This window comes from Schistosoma mansoni, chromosome W (assembly GCF_000237925.1).
Source record: "Schistosoma mansoni strain Puerto Rico chromosome W, complete genome".
Classification (NCBI taxonomy): Eukaryota; Metazoa; Platyhelminthes; class Trematoda; order Strigeidida; family Schistosomatidae; genus Schistosoma; species Schistosoma mansoni.
In genome coordinates, this window is record NC_031502.1 from 15,648,642 (window position 1) to 15,667,987 (window position 19,346).

At 33.5% G+C, this 19,346-nt stretch overlaps 1 protein-coding gene across 1 annotated transcript in view; it reads left to right on the forward strand.

The window, feature by feature from the left end:
- Nucleotides 1-19,346, forward strand: part of Smp_142130 (hypothetical protein) — a gene marked incomplete at both ends in the record, with an annotated part of 62,714 nt that overhangs the window by 33,809 nt on the left and 9,559 nt on the right. Inside the window, 2 exons of the mRNA XM_018788728.1 lie at nt 8,124-9,156; nt 12,484-12,748. Coding sequence (XP_018654242.1) covers nt 8,124-9,156; nt 12,484-12,748 — 1,298 coding nt within the window. The remainder of the gene's footprint in view (nt 1-8,123; nt 9,157-12,483; nt 12,749-19,346) is intronic.

A 19,346-nucleotide genomic window follows, 5' to 3' on the forward strand; every position in this document is an offset into this window, starting at 1 on the left:
CATGCAGGATCGATTTTTAAGAAATCCATGCTGCGTATCATTGATAACTTTTTCAGTCAATAAATAGTTGGATAGTTCGTCACTAATAATTTTTTCCATAATCCTAGAGATAACTGGAGCAATACTTATCGGCCGATAATTGTTCATGTCAGTCTTATTTCCAGATTTGTAACGTGGTATGATGTACGCGGTTTTCCAACGGTCAGGAGAAGAAGTGGAATATCTGGACCACCATATTTGTAGAGAAATGATGAAATCCTGTCTGCTCCGTGACCTCTCGAAACCCTGAGGTTATTTAAGGCCTTACTAATTTTCAGACATGTGAAGGAGATAGATTTAATTGAGTTACCAGTTATGCATAAAACTCTTGAAAAAGAGCCATTTATGGATTCTTTGCCATTTGCAAAATTACCACTGAAAAGGTCTGCTATAGTTTTAGGGTCATATATAAAACTGTTATTATGCAGGATGCATGGTATATCAACATTTTGAGTTGATTTAGCGCGTTTATTGAAAAGGAGAATTGGGTTTTGCACTTTTGAGCTAGTACTTAGTGCTAATAGCTCTTCATTAATGGCTTTCAGCCTATGTATCTCTTTAATTCGATTAAATATTGTTGTTATTTGTGTAACTGCCGTGAAGTCGTTAGATTTAAAATAACGTTTCTGTAGACGTCTTCGTTTATTACGATATTTAGCTGGTAACTAGTACATTGTGAACTCAAATCCGTCCTTTGGACTTGGAATCATGCCCTGAGTTAACAGTTCCATCAGTCACCTTTGTACTTATAATATGTGCATTGGTAGAGACACCAGTATTTTTTAATACAGTCCTTAAATGTAACAAACAAGACCAGTGCTCAGGGAACTGAAAATCCTTGAAAATAACGTACACTATGTCAGTCAGTAGTTTTTAGTGCAAATCTACCCATCTTCAAAGTACATTGTCGAACGAAGTCTTTTCATGACGGTGGAGATCGAAAAATTTGGAGCAGAAAAGGGAAATGGTCAGGAATAACGAAATGAACGTGTGAATATGTGTAATGTTAGTTTTACACATGACAATTACAGGATAAAAACCGTTACACATCGTCTTCGGGCAATCGATTTATGTTACTATAGCTACTTCAACACAAAGAGGATTGTATACAACACAAACTGAAGTCCAATGTATTCGAGCACATAATGAGTACCGTACCTCATGAAACAGGATTTCGTTCGTGTGATTAAGTTTACCTATGCTTCTGCAGGTCACGGATAGATTGCGTCACTTTTTGCGGTGAAAGAGAAATAACCTCCATAATCAAAATCGTTGGTAGCGCGACTCACCTTAGTTTGGTATACTTGCATTTTCCATGAGATGATTTTTTCATGCTTCTATGGATATCACATCAACTGTCTGATATGTTTGTTGGAAGTATTTGAGAAGTTTGTGTTTCTTAACAGGATTTGGAACATGATGTTTGGAGGTATAATATAACTGCACTCCAACCATCAACTTAAAATAACCTAACATGAAAATAGGACGGTGGTTTAATTTAATGACCATCAAGCATTGATCATAAGAGTGATAATTTCAACCCACCCATGTTTGTGGGGCAAAACATTTTGGTCGTCTTCGGCTGTTTATGATTGATAATGAGGAAACCATTCGATGATACAGAAGTTTTTCTGCCATATTTACTGCTTCCTTGATTCGTGTTTTCTACCATATAGTGGTTTCAATATTTTACTGAGCCATCCAATCACATACATATTCAGGCGTTCAGGCAGAGACCTGACAGCTAGCGCTCGATAACAACAATAAAGTGAGCAGTAAATAAATATAGGCTACGGTGAAAATGTCATCTGGAAATTCAGACAATTTAAGTTACTTTCACTTTTACGGAGTCAATTGATATTTGTTTAACTTTCCCCTTCAACCTTTCACTAACTAAGACCTGTTTCGCCGTTATAATTCTTCACACATTGCCTCAAATTCACATGGTTTGTCTGAAGTCTGTTTGTTGATTGTTTTGAGTTCTGTCTGCTGATAGACATGCCTTTTGCAAAAAGTAGAACAAAATGGGTTGATCAACCACAATTTAGTGTTCGTTCTGCTGAATATTTTTACTCTCTTCTTTTCAGCACTGCACATGTAATGCGTAAGGTGAAAGTTGGAACACATGAGTGTTCATTTAGGTTAAAGTTTGTGCGGTGTGCCATTTGCAAACAGGTTATAACACCTGTGAACACATAGAACAGTAACAACACACAAACCCACTTATTAACTTGTTGGTTTATAGGCTTCATTATTCCACCAGAAAATTTCCCTGTTTCTATACACTTAATAACCTTATTTAGGTAATATCCTATCAGCAAACTCATGTTGTAAGTTGTTGATCATGGACATAAGAATGTCTGGAACGTGGTTATATATTATAACTAATCTTAGCGTTATTCAGATCCTTGTTTAACCAAATTTACCCACTTGTTTACATGCCACATTACGTATCAACATAATTGAGTAACTTACTAAAGCAGGTCCTGTAACATTTGTAACATTTTGAATTTGCCCGTAAACTGACATACCCATTGTACCATAATTTTATATGGAAATAGATTATCATTTCCGAACGGCATGATTGCAGTATCACCTATGGTCGGTGTGGAATAATTAACTGCTTAACCAGTATATTTGCAGTATGGCCATGTTCTGCTTTTCATTTGTTTCTATAACGACTCACAACAATTGTGCCAAATTTTAGTCTGTAATGAAAGATCACTATAAAAATGAAAGCAAAGTGTCTAAAGTTGATATGGAGCAATTCATATTTCTGATTAAAGATACCTCATACGATGAAACTATTCAGCTAATATCAGTCCGTGAATTCCTCTTCATTTGACTAACACACACAGTAGCTGATAACAAGCAACATTAACAACTCAATACTGGAATGAACTCCTTCTTGTCTATTTCTTATGAATTTACTGTTTTCCACGGACATCTTAATCAATCACTTTTGATTCATTAACGTTATTTGTTCTTAAATTTGCAAGCAGTGCATACCAACATTATTCTATCACCAGTCTTTGTTAAGCAACTATCTACACTTATTTTTTCCTGCATCCTTACTTTTGTATGGGAACTCGTAGTTAGTCCTAATATATTATGGAATAACACGTGGATGTATAACCGACTGTCCATAAGCTTCGGTAGTCTAATATTGCTGCACCATGTTGCTAATGGAAGTGGTGTCTCCTGAGAGGGTGTAGAACATGGAGCTTAGAGTAGGACAAGAAGTCTGACTAAATCATCACCTCAATAGATTCTAACATTAGGAAATGGGGAATGGTGGAGTTACTGACCAGCAAGCACCAGGGGTGAGGGTAGCGATTCAATTCACTTATGTCTATTGTACTGAGAATCTTGTTTGTCGTGGGTCGTTTAAAATTCGAGTAAAGGCAATTATTCAGTGATATTAAAGCTTCTTTTTGACGTCTGCATATCCAGTACCTCATATTTCCAACCCTATGTCAGCTTTACTATTCTACCAACACAGCCTATGACCTACAAACTCAGACTCTCAAGTCAGGATTGCAATATTGTCATCTGATAAAAAGAAATGATATGAACACTGATGACAGTGATACAGCTATTTGTGTATTGAGACATTTTACGTTCATTCGTTACATTTTGTAAATAAATATACATACCCATCTCTCTTCCTGTCGCAGCTCTTCTTCGATTAATCCAGGTCTGTTCTACTCAGCTGTGCCTTAATGCACTCTGAATTTTGCTTATGTGAATCACTCATAGTTTGTTCAACGATAGTTTATTCTAGTCACAGCATTTAGCCTGGAATTTTACCAACTGAGTGAACATACATTGATATGCTAAATTTTAAAGAAATTGGCAGTTTTTACCGTTCATGTCACTTACCCTCCTTATCCTCTTTTTTCGTCATTCCATTTCAAAGCATAATGACTGTCACGCTGAGCTATGGGGCACCTACCTATACTTAGACCACAAAGTTAATATGCGTTCTCATCAAGGAAATAAGATTTACCGAATCAATCCGTTTGGATAATATTTAGTAAACTTTAAATTAGCGCTTACTTCATTCACTAATTAGTTGCTGTATTATATTGAAATAATTCATGGATTTACTTTCATTCGATAAAACTATCGAGGTAGTATTTTGTTTGATTACCTATATTGTGGGCTGTTATTCGTGCCGTTAAAACAACAACTCAAATCCTAAAGGTCATAGATAAAATTTCATTCTTTAGGGACATACACTGTCTATGAACTTGGCTCATTTTTCAGTGAATCATGAAAGAATTCATACTGAAACTTTCGTCCATGATTTGTCTATCACATCTTTAATATTCTTTTTCATTATATTTCAATCTGATCATTCGAATGGTGGTGCATTGCCGTTCCTTGTTGGCTAAGCGATTTTCACGGTAATTCCGACGATGAACGAGATTTTTTAGCCTGCTAAATAGTAGACAGGTCTACTGTGCTGGATTAGGAAGCGGCTCCTGTTGACTATTATGGAGTAGTGTGGTAGTTGTCCAGTGGGTGCGGTACCAACTTTTACTTCTTGGAGAGACAACCGGCACAATTAAGCCACACAGAGTTTAGTAGTAGGTCTGTGATGCAATTAGATCTCCGAGATCACATGTGCGCTACAATGACGGTGCCAGTGAGTCTGGAAATCTGGCCTGAAAGGGTTGGGAAAATATTTTAAAACCGTCGTGACTGGGATCGCGGTTTGTAATTATTCCTCGTGAACTATGGATTCTTGGTAAGTGCAGGCATAAGATTATGCTGATTACGTCTCTGTACTTTGTACACACTGCCCGTCGCTACCAGTGATTAAATGGTTATTGGGGTCTATGGATTGATGTCATTGTTGTAGCCCAGTCGCTAGAGGAAGCAAAAGTCGTATCAAAGTAAACCTCTGAAAGGATCATTATCATGAGCCAAAAATATATGATGTAGCATGCACCTATCTACGCGCTAGACTGTATCAACACTAGCTTAGTGGTATTTTCTCTAGGCTTCTACGGTTATTAATTATTATTGAATGACTCTAGGCGAGAGTATAAACTATGGACGAACGAATCAGATTTCAGATAGCAGTCCTTAAATTTTGGAGCGAAATTTGTTCACGCATTTGGTAAAATTCCATTTTAGCACTAAAACTGATGTCAGTTAGTGACGAAAACCTTAAATCTATTTGATAACCATAACGTTCAACTGTAGATCCTAATCCTTTTACTCCACACTAATATATAACCCTCGTCTAGCCGTAGTCGTCCATAGATTATAGTTTCACCGGTCTGTATACATGTTACACGCGATTAAATACATCGGGAATCTCTCATCAAGTAATTTTTTTTAACAAATAGCACTTTTGTGATTTCTAATTTACATGAATATAATACTATAAATAAACGTTATAGCACCCGAAAAGAATCATTCGTCTTAGAAACAGCTTTTGAAAGCAATCAGAAATTTTCTTGCTTATAATCCTTCGGTCCATATCACAATTGCGCAACATTTCCCTTGTGCTACAATCATTAGTCCTTAATTTACCATCACTAACTCCAATTAATAGCTCCAAATCACTCACATTTTCCCAATGAGTCCTCATATTTGTTCAGGAAGAATAACTATTATTCGTAAACATGAAAAATTACGCTGTTTTTGTTTCGAAAAGACTTTTTTCTCTCAGCTAGACAAAGTGAAATATGACTTCGAAAGACAGGGGAACAAAAACAAATTACCATGCACTAGATGTCTAGAAAGAGTCAGCTTATAAAACTGCATGCTAAAAATCTAAAGGAAAAATCTGAAAGTTTTGATGCTAAAGAAGTAGATGTTTTATGGGGTGTTCAAAAATTTCTTAAACACAAAATTTTAGGTTTGCAATCAAGTTACGGCTTATCAAACCACAACATACGGATACTGAGAACAGCATAAAATATCATGTTTTGTGAGCTGTTTCAAATAAAATGATGGAACAGAGATGATTTTGTAGAAAATCTTCTGGACTGTTTACTTTTCAAATTATTGAACATAGGAAGGTTGTTTTATGTGTTCTCTACTCTAAGCGTTATTTTGAAAAGGTTTCCAACGACTCCGAGTCTTATGTGTCGTACAGTTTACAAATGAGCATTGGAAATAAGAAATATTCTCAGATCTCTAGCTTGTAAGTAAATAATTTTTCAGTTCAAACTGCACTCGTGACCACGCGTACACTTCTTAGTAATCTGTATTGTATGTCATATTTTTAGAAACTGCTAGCGAAAGTAGATGTAAGCCAGGAAATATAAAATATTTGTATTTAATAAAGTTTCGTTAAATTGGTGCGTGACAATTGACTGCAAATTTAGGTTGCTAAAACAATATAACGCTGCTACCCGGTAATCATATTAGTTCTTATAAATTCCAATAACACTTCACTCTGCTGTTTAGCAAATGATGACTGAACTTGATATTTGATATGAGCTCCATTTTAACATAAGTTAGTAACAGTTTTAGAAAAATCTGTTGAAAAACTGTTCTTAAGTTTCTATTTGTTGTACGGCTGTAATCTGCCACGAAAATATCGAAGCACATATTTAAGAAGAAGCCTAGGCAATGCCCATGAAAGCAATCGGTAGTAGTGAGTCTTAAAATTTATTGGACTATAACATAAATGTTATTCAAAATAGTCGTACATTAAGCGTCGAATACTTTGTCATTAGTGTTGGCTGACATTGTTCTAATCACTCCAATTTACTCAGTTGAAATATGTTACAGGACTGGTATTTTCGGAAGTGCAAATTACTTTGTGTCCGAAGAGCATCTAAAAGTCTGTGTAAAGTATGCTGTTGCAAAAATTTGTATTCGTTTCTCTAGTGACCTTTACTAATTTTATATGGACGACAGCTTATGTTTACCTAGCTTTTCAGGACTGCATATCCTGAAAAATTTTCTGTTAAACGGCTTTTATCTACTAGTCTACATACATAATGTATGGCCTCTGTACTTCGATCTAAAACTTAGTCGTTTCTACCGCTTAAATACAAACATCACAAATGCCCAAAAATATTGATGCTTCTAATTGCTCATTGCTGGTTAGTCATTAAAATTCAAAAATTACTATTTTCAGGTTTTCCTTGCCCAATTACATGGGAAAGCTTAAACTTCAAGGGATCAATTGCTTTTTTATATTTATAATTATAATAAGGCAAAGACGTGTTTGTTATCAGATAAAGTTAAGAGAAGAAAACAGCAGACAGCTCATGTTTTAGTGTTTATCAAAAGCGCATTTTATGATGACTCTGTAAAATCGTATCCGAGATATTAAAATGCAGTTATTTGAAAGTTTTAGATATAAATTCTAAGATTACCCGATGGTTTCAATCCATAAAGCAGTGTCTTCTACTACTCAACATGCATTTTGAGCGGAGCTTATAAATAGCGATCTTCATCTTATAATTTGATTAGCATCTTAGACTCCATTTTCGAACGTATAAAATCTGGTTATGAATCAGGCTTTCTTTCAAAGGTAACATGTATCCCTTTTTATTTAAATATACGTACTCGGATAAGCAGTAAAGTAGGCTAAATACCTCTACACCTTAATCAGACTTGTTGGTTACGAATGTAAACCAATCAGATTAAACCTGGTAGTGGGAATGCGTAGTATAAAAAACAATGATCTTTATCGTGACAGATGGTACTGTCATATTCACTCTTCTTTTTTTCCATTTGCCTTCAAAACATGACTCGATGGCTAAATATTTGCGGAACTAAGGATCGAAAAGCATATGTCAAACTTCACATTAGTTGCGGATGGCTTTGCTTGAATATCTGTCTTCTTTCAGTTGAAGAGCATGCAGTGAGCTGGACTGGACATATATAAGAAGTTTGCAAATTTTAAAATCAAATAGAATCTTTAATTAATAAATGTTTTATCTAGCAAAACCATTGTTTGTTGCTTACTTTGAAAATAAGAGCAGTTTATGTAATTATTGATTGGGAAATAAATTTAATAGTAAATAAGCTTTGATTATCAAATCCAATAGGACTACTGTTTAAAATTGATCATAATAAATCTGTATAATTTCGAATTTACATTTTAGCAGGCCTAATGATAGAGATGTACCCAGAGCTCCTGCGCTTCCGAATAGAACTTCGGCTCGTAGTTGGCACAAAAGTGAATTAAGTAATAAAGAAATGAAGAAGTTAAGCAAAGAGCTGCCCCATGTAAAAACTTGTGGCTTGAAATGCCAACAAAGTAATCAGAAACAATTAGCAAACATCACACCATCTGCTTGCATATCAAAGTTCTCCCTGAAATCGGTTAACGAGAAAGAGACCAAGTATTTAAATCTTAATAGAATAACAAACATTCAAACAGACGTAAAACCATCCACCCCTTATAGTTCAGCCGCTACAAATAATACATGCAGACTAAAACGTTCAGTAATTAGAAAAGATGAAAAGGATTTTTTAGGTAGTTTTGAGAAAAAACATTCTATACACAATTATAATCCTTCAAAATTAAATAATAACTCTCATATGAGTAAACCAGATTACAAACATGCTCTTAGCTTGACAACTGGTAAATCACGACTGGTAAAAAAGATGTCAGTTAATCAATCCGATCATTCCAAGAGTAGTAATCATCTTTCGTTAAACGGAAGTCAATTATCTTCATGGTTAATGCAATGCGACAATGCTTCTGCAACACTACATAATAAAAAAGGAGCGATAGATTCAAGTCCACGAATGTATGTCAATGGTTATTTATCTTCACACCCTTTTGTAAAACAACCAACTGATGTAGTACATGGGTCAGCAAAGAGCATTGATTTCAATGAGCAGAAACCAAATGGGAAAGCTAAACGTGTTTCGAATGAGTTGAATACAAACGGTTCAGAGTATTCCACAACAAAACATATTAATCGCAATCACAAAACCTACAACAAATCAACAAAGATAAATGCTTCGAAATATTATCGATGTTCAGAAACCGAGCCGAGTGAGCAGTTAATTGATAATGAATCCGATGATAACATAAATTCTAGCGCTGTCAAGTACTATGATATTAACTCTACAAATGTAACTGATTGGGGTAGTGTTTCTTCATCTGAATGGGGTGACGATATGTGTGTAAGTAGTTAGAAAACATTCATATTTTTATTAATTCATTAGTTTTCTCAAATTTATCTGGAGATGATTTTTACTATAAGCTAACTCAGTTGATGATGCGTTTTTTCCGAAAAATATCAATTTCGAATCTGTAGGTTGAGCCTAAAATTTACAGATCTTTACATGAACATAACATTGTGTTTGAAACTTAACAATGAGTCTTTTCAAAGTTTACGTTATACACAATAAGGCATAGTTAGAGTGTTTTGTTAACTTTTCGTACAAATAACATCGCAGAAAACCTCTGTATACATTTCCTAATCACTGAACTTTTGTTGGTCATAACTGCATAATTTCTATCAGGCAGATAAAATATACAGTTTAACATCAGTCCAAGAAAACGTAGAGTTACTTCACAAAAAGATTATTTTTTCAAAGTAGCAAGTAGTTGACTCTAGTTTAAAATTAGTAGTTACATAAAATGGAGTTGTGTTTCATAGAATAACGTCTTTTTCCCTTTCATTTTAAGAAATAAGTTATTCCCACGGAAAAAATGAATAATTAATATAAAATACTTAAATGCCAATTTCGAAGATATTGTAAGTAATAAAACCATAATCGAGTGGTTAGACATGGTTTGATTATTTAAATCCTACAACTATGCCCCATCAATTTTATTTTAAACCAAATTATTACCACAGAGTTCCAAAATCAATCAAATGAACATCACTATCTTACAGAGTTTAACCGAGAAATTAAGTTAATTGAGTAAATTCAAATATTACTAACTCAAAGCTAAAATTATCAGAGGGTATAAAGGAATTCCTAACCAAAGATTAAGGATTTAATACTTTATGATGCAACGTTCTGTGTAGCTGATCTCGTTAATAGTGACTATTCACTCAAGTCAATCAAACACAATAGTGACATTTAAGATCCAAGTCCTGATTGTTTCTGCTACCTTTATGTTTTGGTCGGGTTTGCCTATCGTGATGAGCCATTCAGGCTATACCGGCTGAAATAATCATTCCTCAAGGTCCTGTCATGTCAAGTAGGTAGACTGAAAAACGGCAAGACTAAAAGTAGCAAACCCAAGGTCCGAAGACGAAACCGTACTACTGACTGTACAGAGGTGTGACGGCAGTAAGGTGTTTCTTTCAGACAACTATCATAACAGCGATGCTGCCTTTCCATAAAGAAGAGTGGGGTTAGAAAAAGTCGACTCTAAAAATGCATACTTCACCTTATCCCACGAATATCCGTCCCCGGTGGTAAGGTTTTAACAAGTACGGAGCTAGCACAAAAATTATCCACAAACAGGTCGTGTGTGACCACCGTCAAGCAGTTGCCCCTGGGGCACTGCGGTCACGCTCTGAGGTCACTGAGATCAACTCTAACCCAATTTATTTTTTAGATATCTTTAGAAGAACCCTTCCACGATATGGAGCAACTGGGAAGTGATAACCGCTCTCATACCTCTAACAGCACTTAAAACCACTAACTGACTGAGATCCAGGTATCTTCCTCTACAAAACTCAAGTTATTGAAACTTAACACTATAAATCTCCTTGGATTAAATCTTACTAGTACTTTATTTACCAAACAGTAAGAAGTTTCGGGTACTACCGATTTAATGTTTCAAGGATATCTCATACTTATATTTATTGACATAGTGCACGAAAAAATTATTCCAGAATGCATATCGATAGGTATTTATTTTTTGACTTTACATATCTACTAGTCAAACAGTAATCCGGGGTGATTTATCGAGTGCCTATGTTCAGCATTACTAAAGAAAAGAAATCTTGCTTCATAATAACTCTTTTTCAACTATATTGAGTAAATGTATATTTAGTAGGTAAACAAGATAATTAACGGAAGAATGCTTAATAGAGCCATATGCTTTAAGAGGTTCATCCTGTTCTAACAGCAGCCAACCATAAATACTAAATGCGCCATAGATATCAAACTCAAGAAACTCGGAAATTGGGAGTTGGTAAAGTTTAAATATTTTTGGACATCGAAAATAGAAAGATCAAGGGGAGCAAAATAATGAATTGTGTTGATCAGATACCAAACATAGGAATAAAACAACGAAAAATAAATAAGTTTACTCTCTGTTTAGAACCAGTTCAATGTAAAAAGGTATCCTATCACACGCTCATATGGCCTAAATTCTGTAAGATTTAAACAACGTGAAAAAATTATTAAAAGCATTTTTGAAATATATACAAAACATTTAATTGATACTTTGATAGAACAAAGGAAGATGATTTATTTTATACAATAGGAAGAAACCTATTCTTACTAATGTGCATTGTTTTAGAATTAAATTAAGGTTCAGTTATTTTTTTTGTTAAAAATATACACTCTATGTGTATCTAAGCAACCAAGCTTCTTTTACCTCATAAGGAATTATAACAAATGATTTAATAACAGAAATGTGGCCCATTATACAAACCCGACAAATAATAACATAAAACTTCAGAAAATAACAAACGTGAGTTTTGTCTTTGATTTTTAATGAGTGTATCGTATCATATACTCCTGATTAGAGAAATATAAATTTTTCATGAACGCAGTTCAAAGAATGCTCTGGACATAAGTGTTCTGAGACAACAATTTTCATATATAAGATTATAACTTGAGATTGGACGAAAGTTTGAATAACGGTAGTTAGTTAGAAGACAACTTCACTAGCTTGTTCTAAACTGAATGTTTCATTGACTTTTTTTAGGTCAACTTGACTTTTTAGTTAATGGGGTTGAAGAGTTTACATACCCATCTGAGGATCATGTTTGGGGTTTATTTGGAGCTACCACAGATAAATTTGAAAAGTTGGTAACGTAGTCGGGTCAGAGGTACCTGAACATCATTATGACTGTGAACCGAGTGAGATTACTGAAAAAAGTCATGTAATTCAGATAATTTATTTTGTTAGTGAAGGATAAGCATCATAAACGACCACTTGTATTCAGATTTTTTACAATTTTTATGTTGAACTTTTTTTGTTTGCTGCAAGACTAAGGACTATTACGAAAAGTCTACTGTTATTCATTCATTCATATAGTCATTTAACTAAACAATCGATAACGTTGCTTATGAAGACGAATCGTAGATTGAAATATATAATACAGAAACGATAGATAATTATGTTTATGAAATGTGTGTTCCTTTCATTTTTTTTTAAAAATGCCCCCGTAACAGGCTATACAACTGAATTTTAATTTCAATAATTTATTACCTTTTTTAAATATTTATTGTTCTGTTTTCGTTTCCACTTAATTTTTTACATAAAATCAAGTAATTACTCACAAATATTCTAAAATATCCTTACTTAATTTGAAGGAGTTTGACCGTCAACAATCTTTCCGTGTACATGAAATGTTCGAGGAAATCGATCGTATTTTATTTGATAATCCGAATCTGGATCTACAAGATTCAATACTGAGGTATACATCAATAACAACAACAAACGTTGATGATGAACCGTCTCGGTATATGAATATTTCAAATAGTATCAATTCGCCTTCACACACGGATGATTATGATTCAATGGGTTTAGATAATTTAGCACTATTGTCTTTACATTCAATTGAAAATCGAAACCCACGTAAGCCATGTTTTCTTTAAATCTAGAAAACTATTTAATTTTAATTATTTTGTGTAAACTGTACAAAAAAGTAGATTAACATTTGTGCAAACCTTATTTACTGAAAATATCTGTCCAGCACAAGTATTTTGACAAGAAAATATTGATGTTAATCAATGAAAAGGAGGCACTTTCTCTAGGTTTTAATTTTTTCGTTCCTATAACACAAATCTCAGAATGGGCAATCAACATCCAATTCGAAAATCTATATGATCGATTGAGTACTTTATCCCCTTCATTCTTAGAGAATCAAAGTTGATTCAAAGTTAAATTAGTGGATATAGCGTATCAGTTTCACTCTTTTGGGCCAAAGCAGAGAAACATACTAAATTCTCAGCACTTCAAATCATTAAAAGAATTGCGAAGCAATTCCGATATTATTATAATTAAACCCGATAAAGGATCTGGTGTTGTTATTATGAATAAGTCCGATTACAAAAATAAAATGGAATCCATTCTCAGTGATAAAAGCAAATTTATGGCTGTTGTTGACCCCGATGGATTACGTAAATTAGAAAAGAAATTGAACTCGAATCTAATGAAATTGTTAAACATGAGTGTTATTAATAAGGATGAGTTTAATTTATTAAAACCTATGGGTTTTAATTATTTCATGGAATTGAAGTGGAGACGATGCTCTTAACTGTGATACGTTAATGAATAATGGTTATTCATTGAAGTTCATAAACCACTGGAATGATTGCAATACGATTAGACCTACGACGCTTCTGGCACCCAAAAAGCGAGTTTATACTATGTTACCGTTTAGGGGCGACTCAAATAGTCTAACGTTGAAACGGAGACTGAAATTAGCCATCAACAGGACATTTTATGCAGCCCAACTTGTCATTATTGAAAAGACAGGGTCTATGTTTCACTCAAAACCCAAACAGCACATAGGCGATTGTGTCACATCCCAAGGTGTCTATCAATTTACATGTATGTGCGGTAACACGTACATAGGGAGGAACAATCGTGATCTGCAATTAAGGGTGGCGGAACACATACCTAAATGGCTGCAGAAACAAATGAATGCAATGGTCAAATAAGATTACAGGATAAACAGACATCTCCCTCCATTGCGAAACATTTGATTGAAACTGGTCATAAGTTTGACATCAAGTCACCATTTGTAGTGTAATACAAAAGCCTTCAAGGACGTATACTAAGGTTTATTGAAGCTTTGGCTATACGGAAATTGAAACTCACTTTATGTGTTCAAAATGAATTTGTTCTTACCCTTAACCTACCCTGGTGATACCGATTTCTTATCCAGTGTAGTCATCACACTGTTTTTGTGTACTTTATTTTCTTTCTTTGTTACGGCTTACCTTAACCTGTCTAGTTGACCCTTTAGTTTTCATATAAATATGTCTTAACAAGTATATATTAACACCAATAAATTAACTACTTCTATGAATTCGGTGTTCATCTTGTTGTGCTAACGAGGTATGGCAACTTGGACCGATGCATATATGTGCCTGGTTCTACGTTGTAGCTGACTGACTGACTGAAATGTGTGATTAGATTGTTTGAAATGTATTGCGCAAATATATCACATAATTCTGGTAAACTTCGTCTTCTCATTGCATTATCGAAATTTATCAAAGGGACTAATTGTTTTAAATGATGTTAATTAATTATATCGCATCACACTCAACGTGGCTATATAAGTTCATTGAGGGGAATAAATTTACTGCATTTTATTATGAGTTTGAGTTTTTTTACTTATAGTCTCTTAAGTATTCCGTAATTTTGAACCTATTTATTAATAATCGATTTTACTGATTGTTACAAAGTCCACTCCATGAATTCTATTCGTTAGAAATCTTGGAAAAAAACATACAATCCTCTTTAATCACATCAAAATTTTCATATAAAGTACGGTTGTATATCTTTTGAAAATGACATTGTCTGAAAAAATCTCCTTCTCTGAATCATGCTTCGTTTCGATTTATAATTGTATTCAGTGCCTCGTAGAGGTTTTAATCAGCGTTCCTCAGTAAAAATGATATTTATTTATCTACTTATCAGATTTATTGATTTCGTGTCAGGATGATCCTTATGTTATATGTGTAGAAAATTCCAATCAGTCTAGAATGACTGGTATAATTCTAAACTTCACGTTAGCTTAGCACCTTGAAGATTTCCTAACTTAGACCCCAAATGTTTCATGGAGTAACGACCATGAATTGACGAATAATCGTAACCAAATAATTACTACATACGTTTTCACTGTTACAAGATAAACAATAAAGATCTTGAGCTCAGTCAGCTAGAACGCTGAAGGCACTCACATTTTAGTAGTTTTGTCTCGTAAAAAGTCCAGTTGTCTATCATTTATTCTGAAGTCATTTTAAACAATATTTTGCTCTTATAATCGTTCTAAAAAATTACCGTAATAAATGCATTTTATTCTGGGTTAGGTGTAAATAAAATTTTCCTTAAATCATGCTAATAATATCGATTATGCACCAGTTATACTACTCTGAATTTTTGTCGATGAAGCGTAACAAGTAATTGTAACTCATGGTTGTTAGTTTTCGTACTATCAGTACAGACAGGGATTCGACATATAATCGGTTAGTGAATTTGATATTGGATATTTAAAATGGGACAGAAAGTTATTATAAGAGGAATAGGACACAAAGTAAGTGATTAGACTTAATTAAGATTGACGCCTATATATATATATATATATATATATATATATATATATATATATGCAGAGTAAAAATGAGGTTATATGCTATTACTGGAACAAATGAACCAAACAACTGAGGCAGCAGTGTTTCAAGATATTCACTTTAATTATCATTATAATTCTCCACTTACCTATGCTTACTATACTTAGCTAATAAGGGTGATTATTAGTTTACCTTTAAAAAGAATAATTAGGTTTTATCTAATGAGTATTTCGCAATGCATCAGTTTACCTGGAATTAAATTGCATTTTACTATCGGCTAACTTAATGAATAGATTTATAGCCACACGTTTCTTTCAACCACGTTAGCTGGCTAGCAGTGTTCATTGTGACGGTCTCTACTTGGATATCTTTTACGCGTGGATGCTTTTTTTATTGGTAATGAATTTATGGGACTATACACATACAACCACTCATCAGTAATAAATTTCAAGCAATCCGGTGACACATTTACTTGTATAAATATTTATATACGAAAAGTATCCTTATTTTTCTTACCTTCTAATTTATCTAGTGTGACCTTCATTTTCTATACATGTCTTAGCAAGTAAATATGCGATAAGGTTATTGCAAATGCATCGTGTGAATACGCATAGTTCTGATAAACTTTTTCTTGTCGTCGCATGATCTAAATTTTTATCCTATGGACAAATTATTTTAAAATTACACGGGCCTGGTATGGTTTATTGATTCACATGATTATTACCTTGTACCGAAAACTCTACCATTTGACAGGATCTACTCATTCAAGTGACCACAATAATCCTTCTTATTGCATGGCCACTCAGACTCAGTTAATGCCGCAACATTTCATGAATTTCCCAGCCGACCAGTAACTAGTGAACAGGCATAACAATGAGATGAAAACCAAATAACATTGTGCTTAAATATATACCAATTACGTAAGCAACTAGTACTTAAGTTTCATAATGTGTAGATAAGGGAAGGTGACACTAGCGTCTAAAGCAAAAGATGCCAGATTCTCATTTCACTGAGAGCACTCATAGCCCCTAGAATGCATGTGATAAGTTTTCATCAAACAGGTTTAACTAAAAAAATCTTAACTAGAGTCTACGCATTTCAGAACTACCTTGAAATTAAGTCTACGCTAGCTGAGAAAGTATGTTAATCCAAGATACGTATAAAAGAATAATTGAGTTTAAGACGGAAATTTTATATCTTGCGTAATATACTACTCCAAGAACCAGAATAGTGAACCTTAAAGGCAAAAACAGTACTGATTAAAAAACCTTATTTCCAGAAGGATTTCAAATGAACAGTTACGAACATCTGAATCATAATTTCCCAACAACGAGTTGCAAGCAAAGTGATCTTCTGTTATATCTTGTGACCGAGTGGATGCCCAGTTAACGTATGACTTGATAAAACCGCCAATCAGAGAGCAGTGAATTATCGATCGGAACAATGACACACAAAAACCGTACGAGCAGTCTAGAGCACTTATCGATCCTGCTTCTGCCTGGTCCAGACAGTTAAGTCCGAAACACCAATAACAGCCTCTGTGGTATGAATCCTTGTATTTCAAACATACTGAGTTTATATACCAAACAGACTGACCACAACTTACCAATAAAATAGAAAATAACATTTGTACAAGAGTTAGCCAAATATGGCTGTGAATAGAGGGAGCAGTAATTAATAGACTGGGTATAACTCAGGAATGGTAAATCGTACAATAATAGTCCAAGGGTCAAAATAAAGCTCACAATGAAAGGAACATGAATATGAGTAGTTTAATAATTTAGCAAATATACGATAAAAATTATATGCATAATACTGGTCCATAAATGGATCCCAAAGTTACCATTCACCATTGTTATCGGGATATAACATTTTCTACCCATGGTTTTTGTTGACCTCAAATTTTTTCGTTTTTATCATTCATTTCCGAAGACCACTTCAATACAGTCTGCACAACAGTAACCATTACTAAGTCACTCGCATGAGAAAAGATATTAGTTTATTCACTTACTTAGTGAGCGATCTGTTCTTTTTTCATGACTGATCTTTGTCCGAAAACAGAAACATCAGACAGTTTGATTTTAATTACATAAACTATATTAAAATTACCCTCTAAGTCATCATAGCACATCTAACCTAATCGCAAATGATTATATTCAATTTGATCCATAATAACAGTCGTCTATATTTTACATAAAATTGACTGACCCAAAGTTGAACTACTAGTCCAAGTTGTAAGGGAACCAGTTTTGCCATAAATATCATGATAAACAAACGATAAAAGATGCATATGTATTAGTAACATTTTGTCTGTCTTCTATTGATACTTATTTGATCAATGCCATCTGCAAAGTGAAAACTAAGTAATTTTATGTCAATGTAAATAGGAATTAATTTCAAAAATTTTGAGTTATGTTAAAAATTATTTTATGGAGTTATTTAGCATTACACTTTCCTATAGGGAGTAGTAGATGTTATATTTCAGTATGTAATACTTAAGAGAGTTACTATTCTGTTGGCAAATATTTATTCATTTGGTAAGTTGTAAGAGTTATCAGATAATCATGTCAAATCAATAAACATTTTTTACAGCAATCTAAAAAAGCCTCATTTTATTGATCCTTAATGGTTATCAACAGGAGCTGGTATTCAATCCAGAAAAGCAACCTGAATAAAACTTTATTTAGTATGAAGTTTCAGGATAAAAGTTCACGTTAAAGAATGATGATTTAATTGACATTGAACGCTTTTCTCGAAGTTATCCCAGTGAATTAGAAGATATGTAAATAAGTAGTGTTGTTTTGTGAGAGTAAATGTGCAGGAATTCATGACTGATTAGAAAAACAAAATATATATCAAATATTTTGATCAAGATGGGAGCGCAAATCTATTTGGGTTGTTAAAAACACAAAGAAGCAACTATACACCCTTATTGTATATAGGTTTTGTGAATAGAAAGAAGCGTGATTCTGTTTTGTCATTTACGCTTAAGATTGACAATTAGATACAGTAGCGTTAAGGTTTCACGCAAGCATGTTTCAGATTTTCAGTAGTGAAGCAAAATGTTTGGAACAAAATGAAGTAATATTTTGCAATCAATTAGTTAAAGAATATAAGCGACCCTAAAAGAAAGAAATCTGAAAAATAACAACTTTATAAGTTCACATAAAGCCGTATATCTCTGACACAAGTCTTTACCATTGTCAGAACTTATAACATAATACATTCTTTTAATAAATCCCAGTAAGAATAATGTAATATTTACTTGGTCTAGATTCAAAATCAATTATAGTCTTACGTCCTGTTATGTTCATGAGGGCTTAACTTTTCTCTTTATCCGATGCATAAAAAGCCAGTTAATTCTGAAACTTTTACCAGTTTATTACAGTGGATACTAGGAAACTTTGTTGAAGACTTGGACTAGTTTTTTGTAAATACTAATACTAGCTGAATAGCTTGTCACATAAAATTTGAAGAATTTTTCTCTAAATTTAAAAAGAACCACTAGTTATCTGAATATGTTGTGTTCGAGATGTGTTTATACCTCTGACATTGGTTAAGTAGCTTACTTTTTCTCGAGTGTTCATTGAAGTTTATTAAAAGTAAATTTGTAAACAGTGTTTATCAGGTTTGATAACGAGCTCATACCACATTTCTTGTCAGGTTCTACGTTGTCTATTATTAATTGATTAACCATATACCATAAACTTTTTTGGTATTTTTTCGTACCAACTATGAACTATCTACGTATCAGCTGATTCTTGTGCAGATTAAGATAAAAAAACATTATCAAACGGAGTAGGAAAAATGTGATGTCTCATTGAGAACGGTAATAATAAAAATCGGTAAGTATTTTCAATAATCAAATCAGT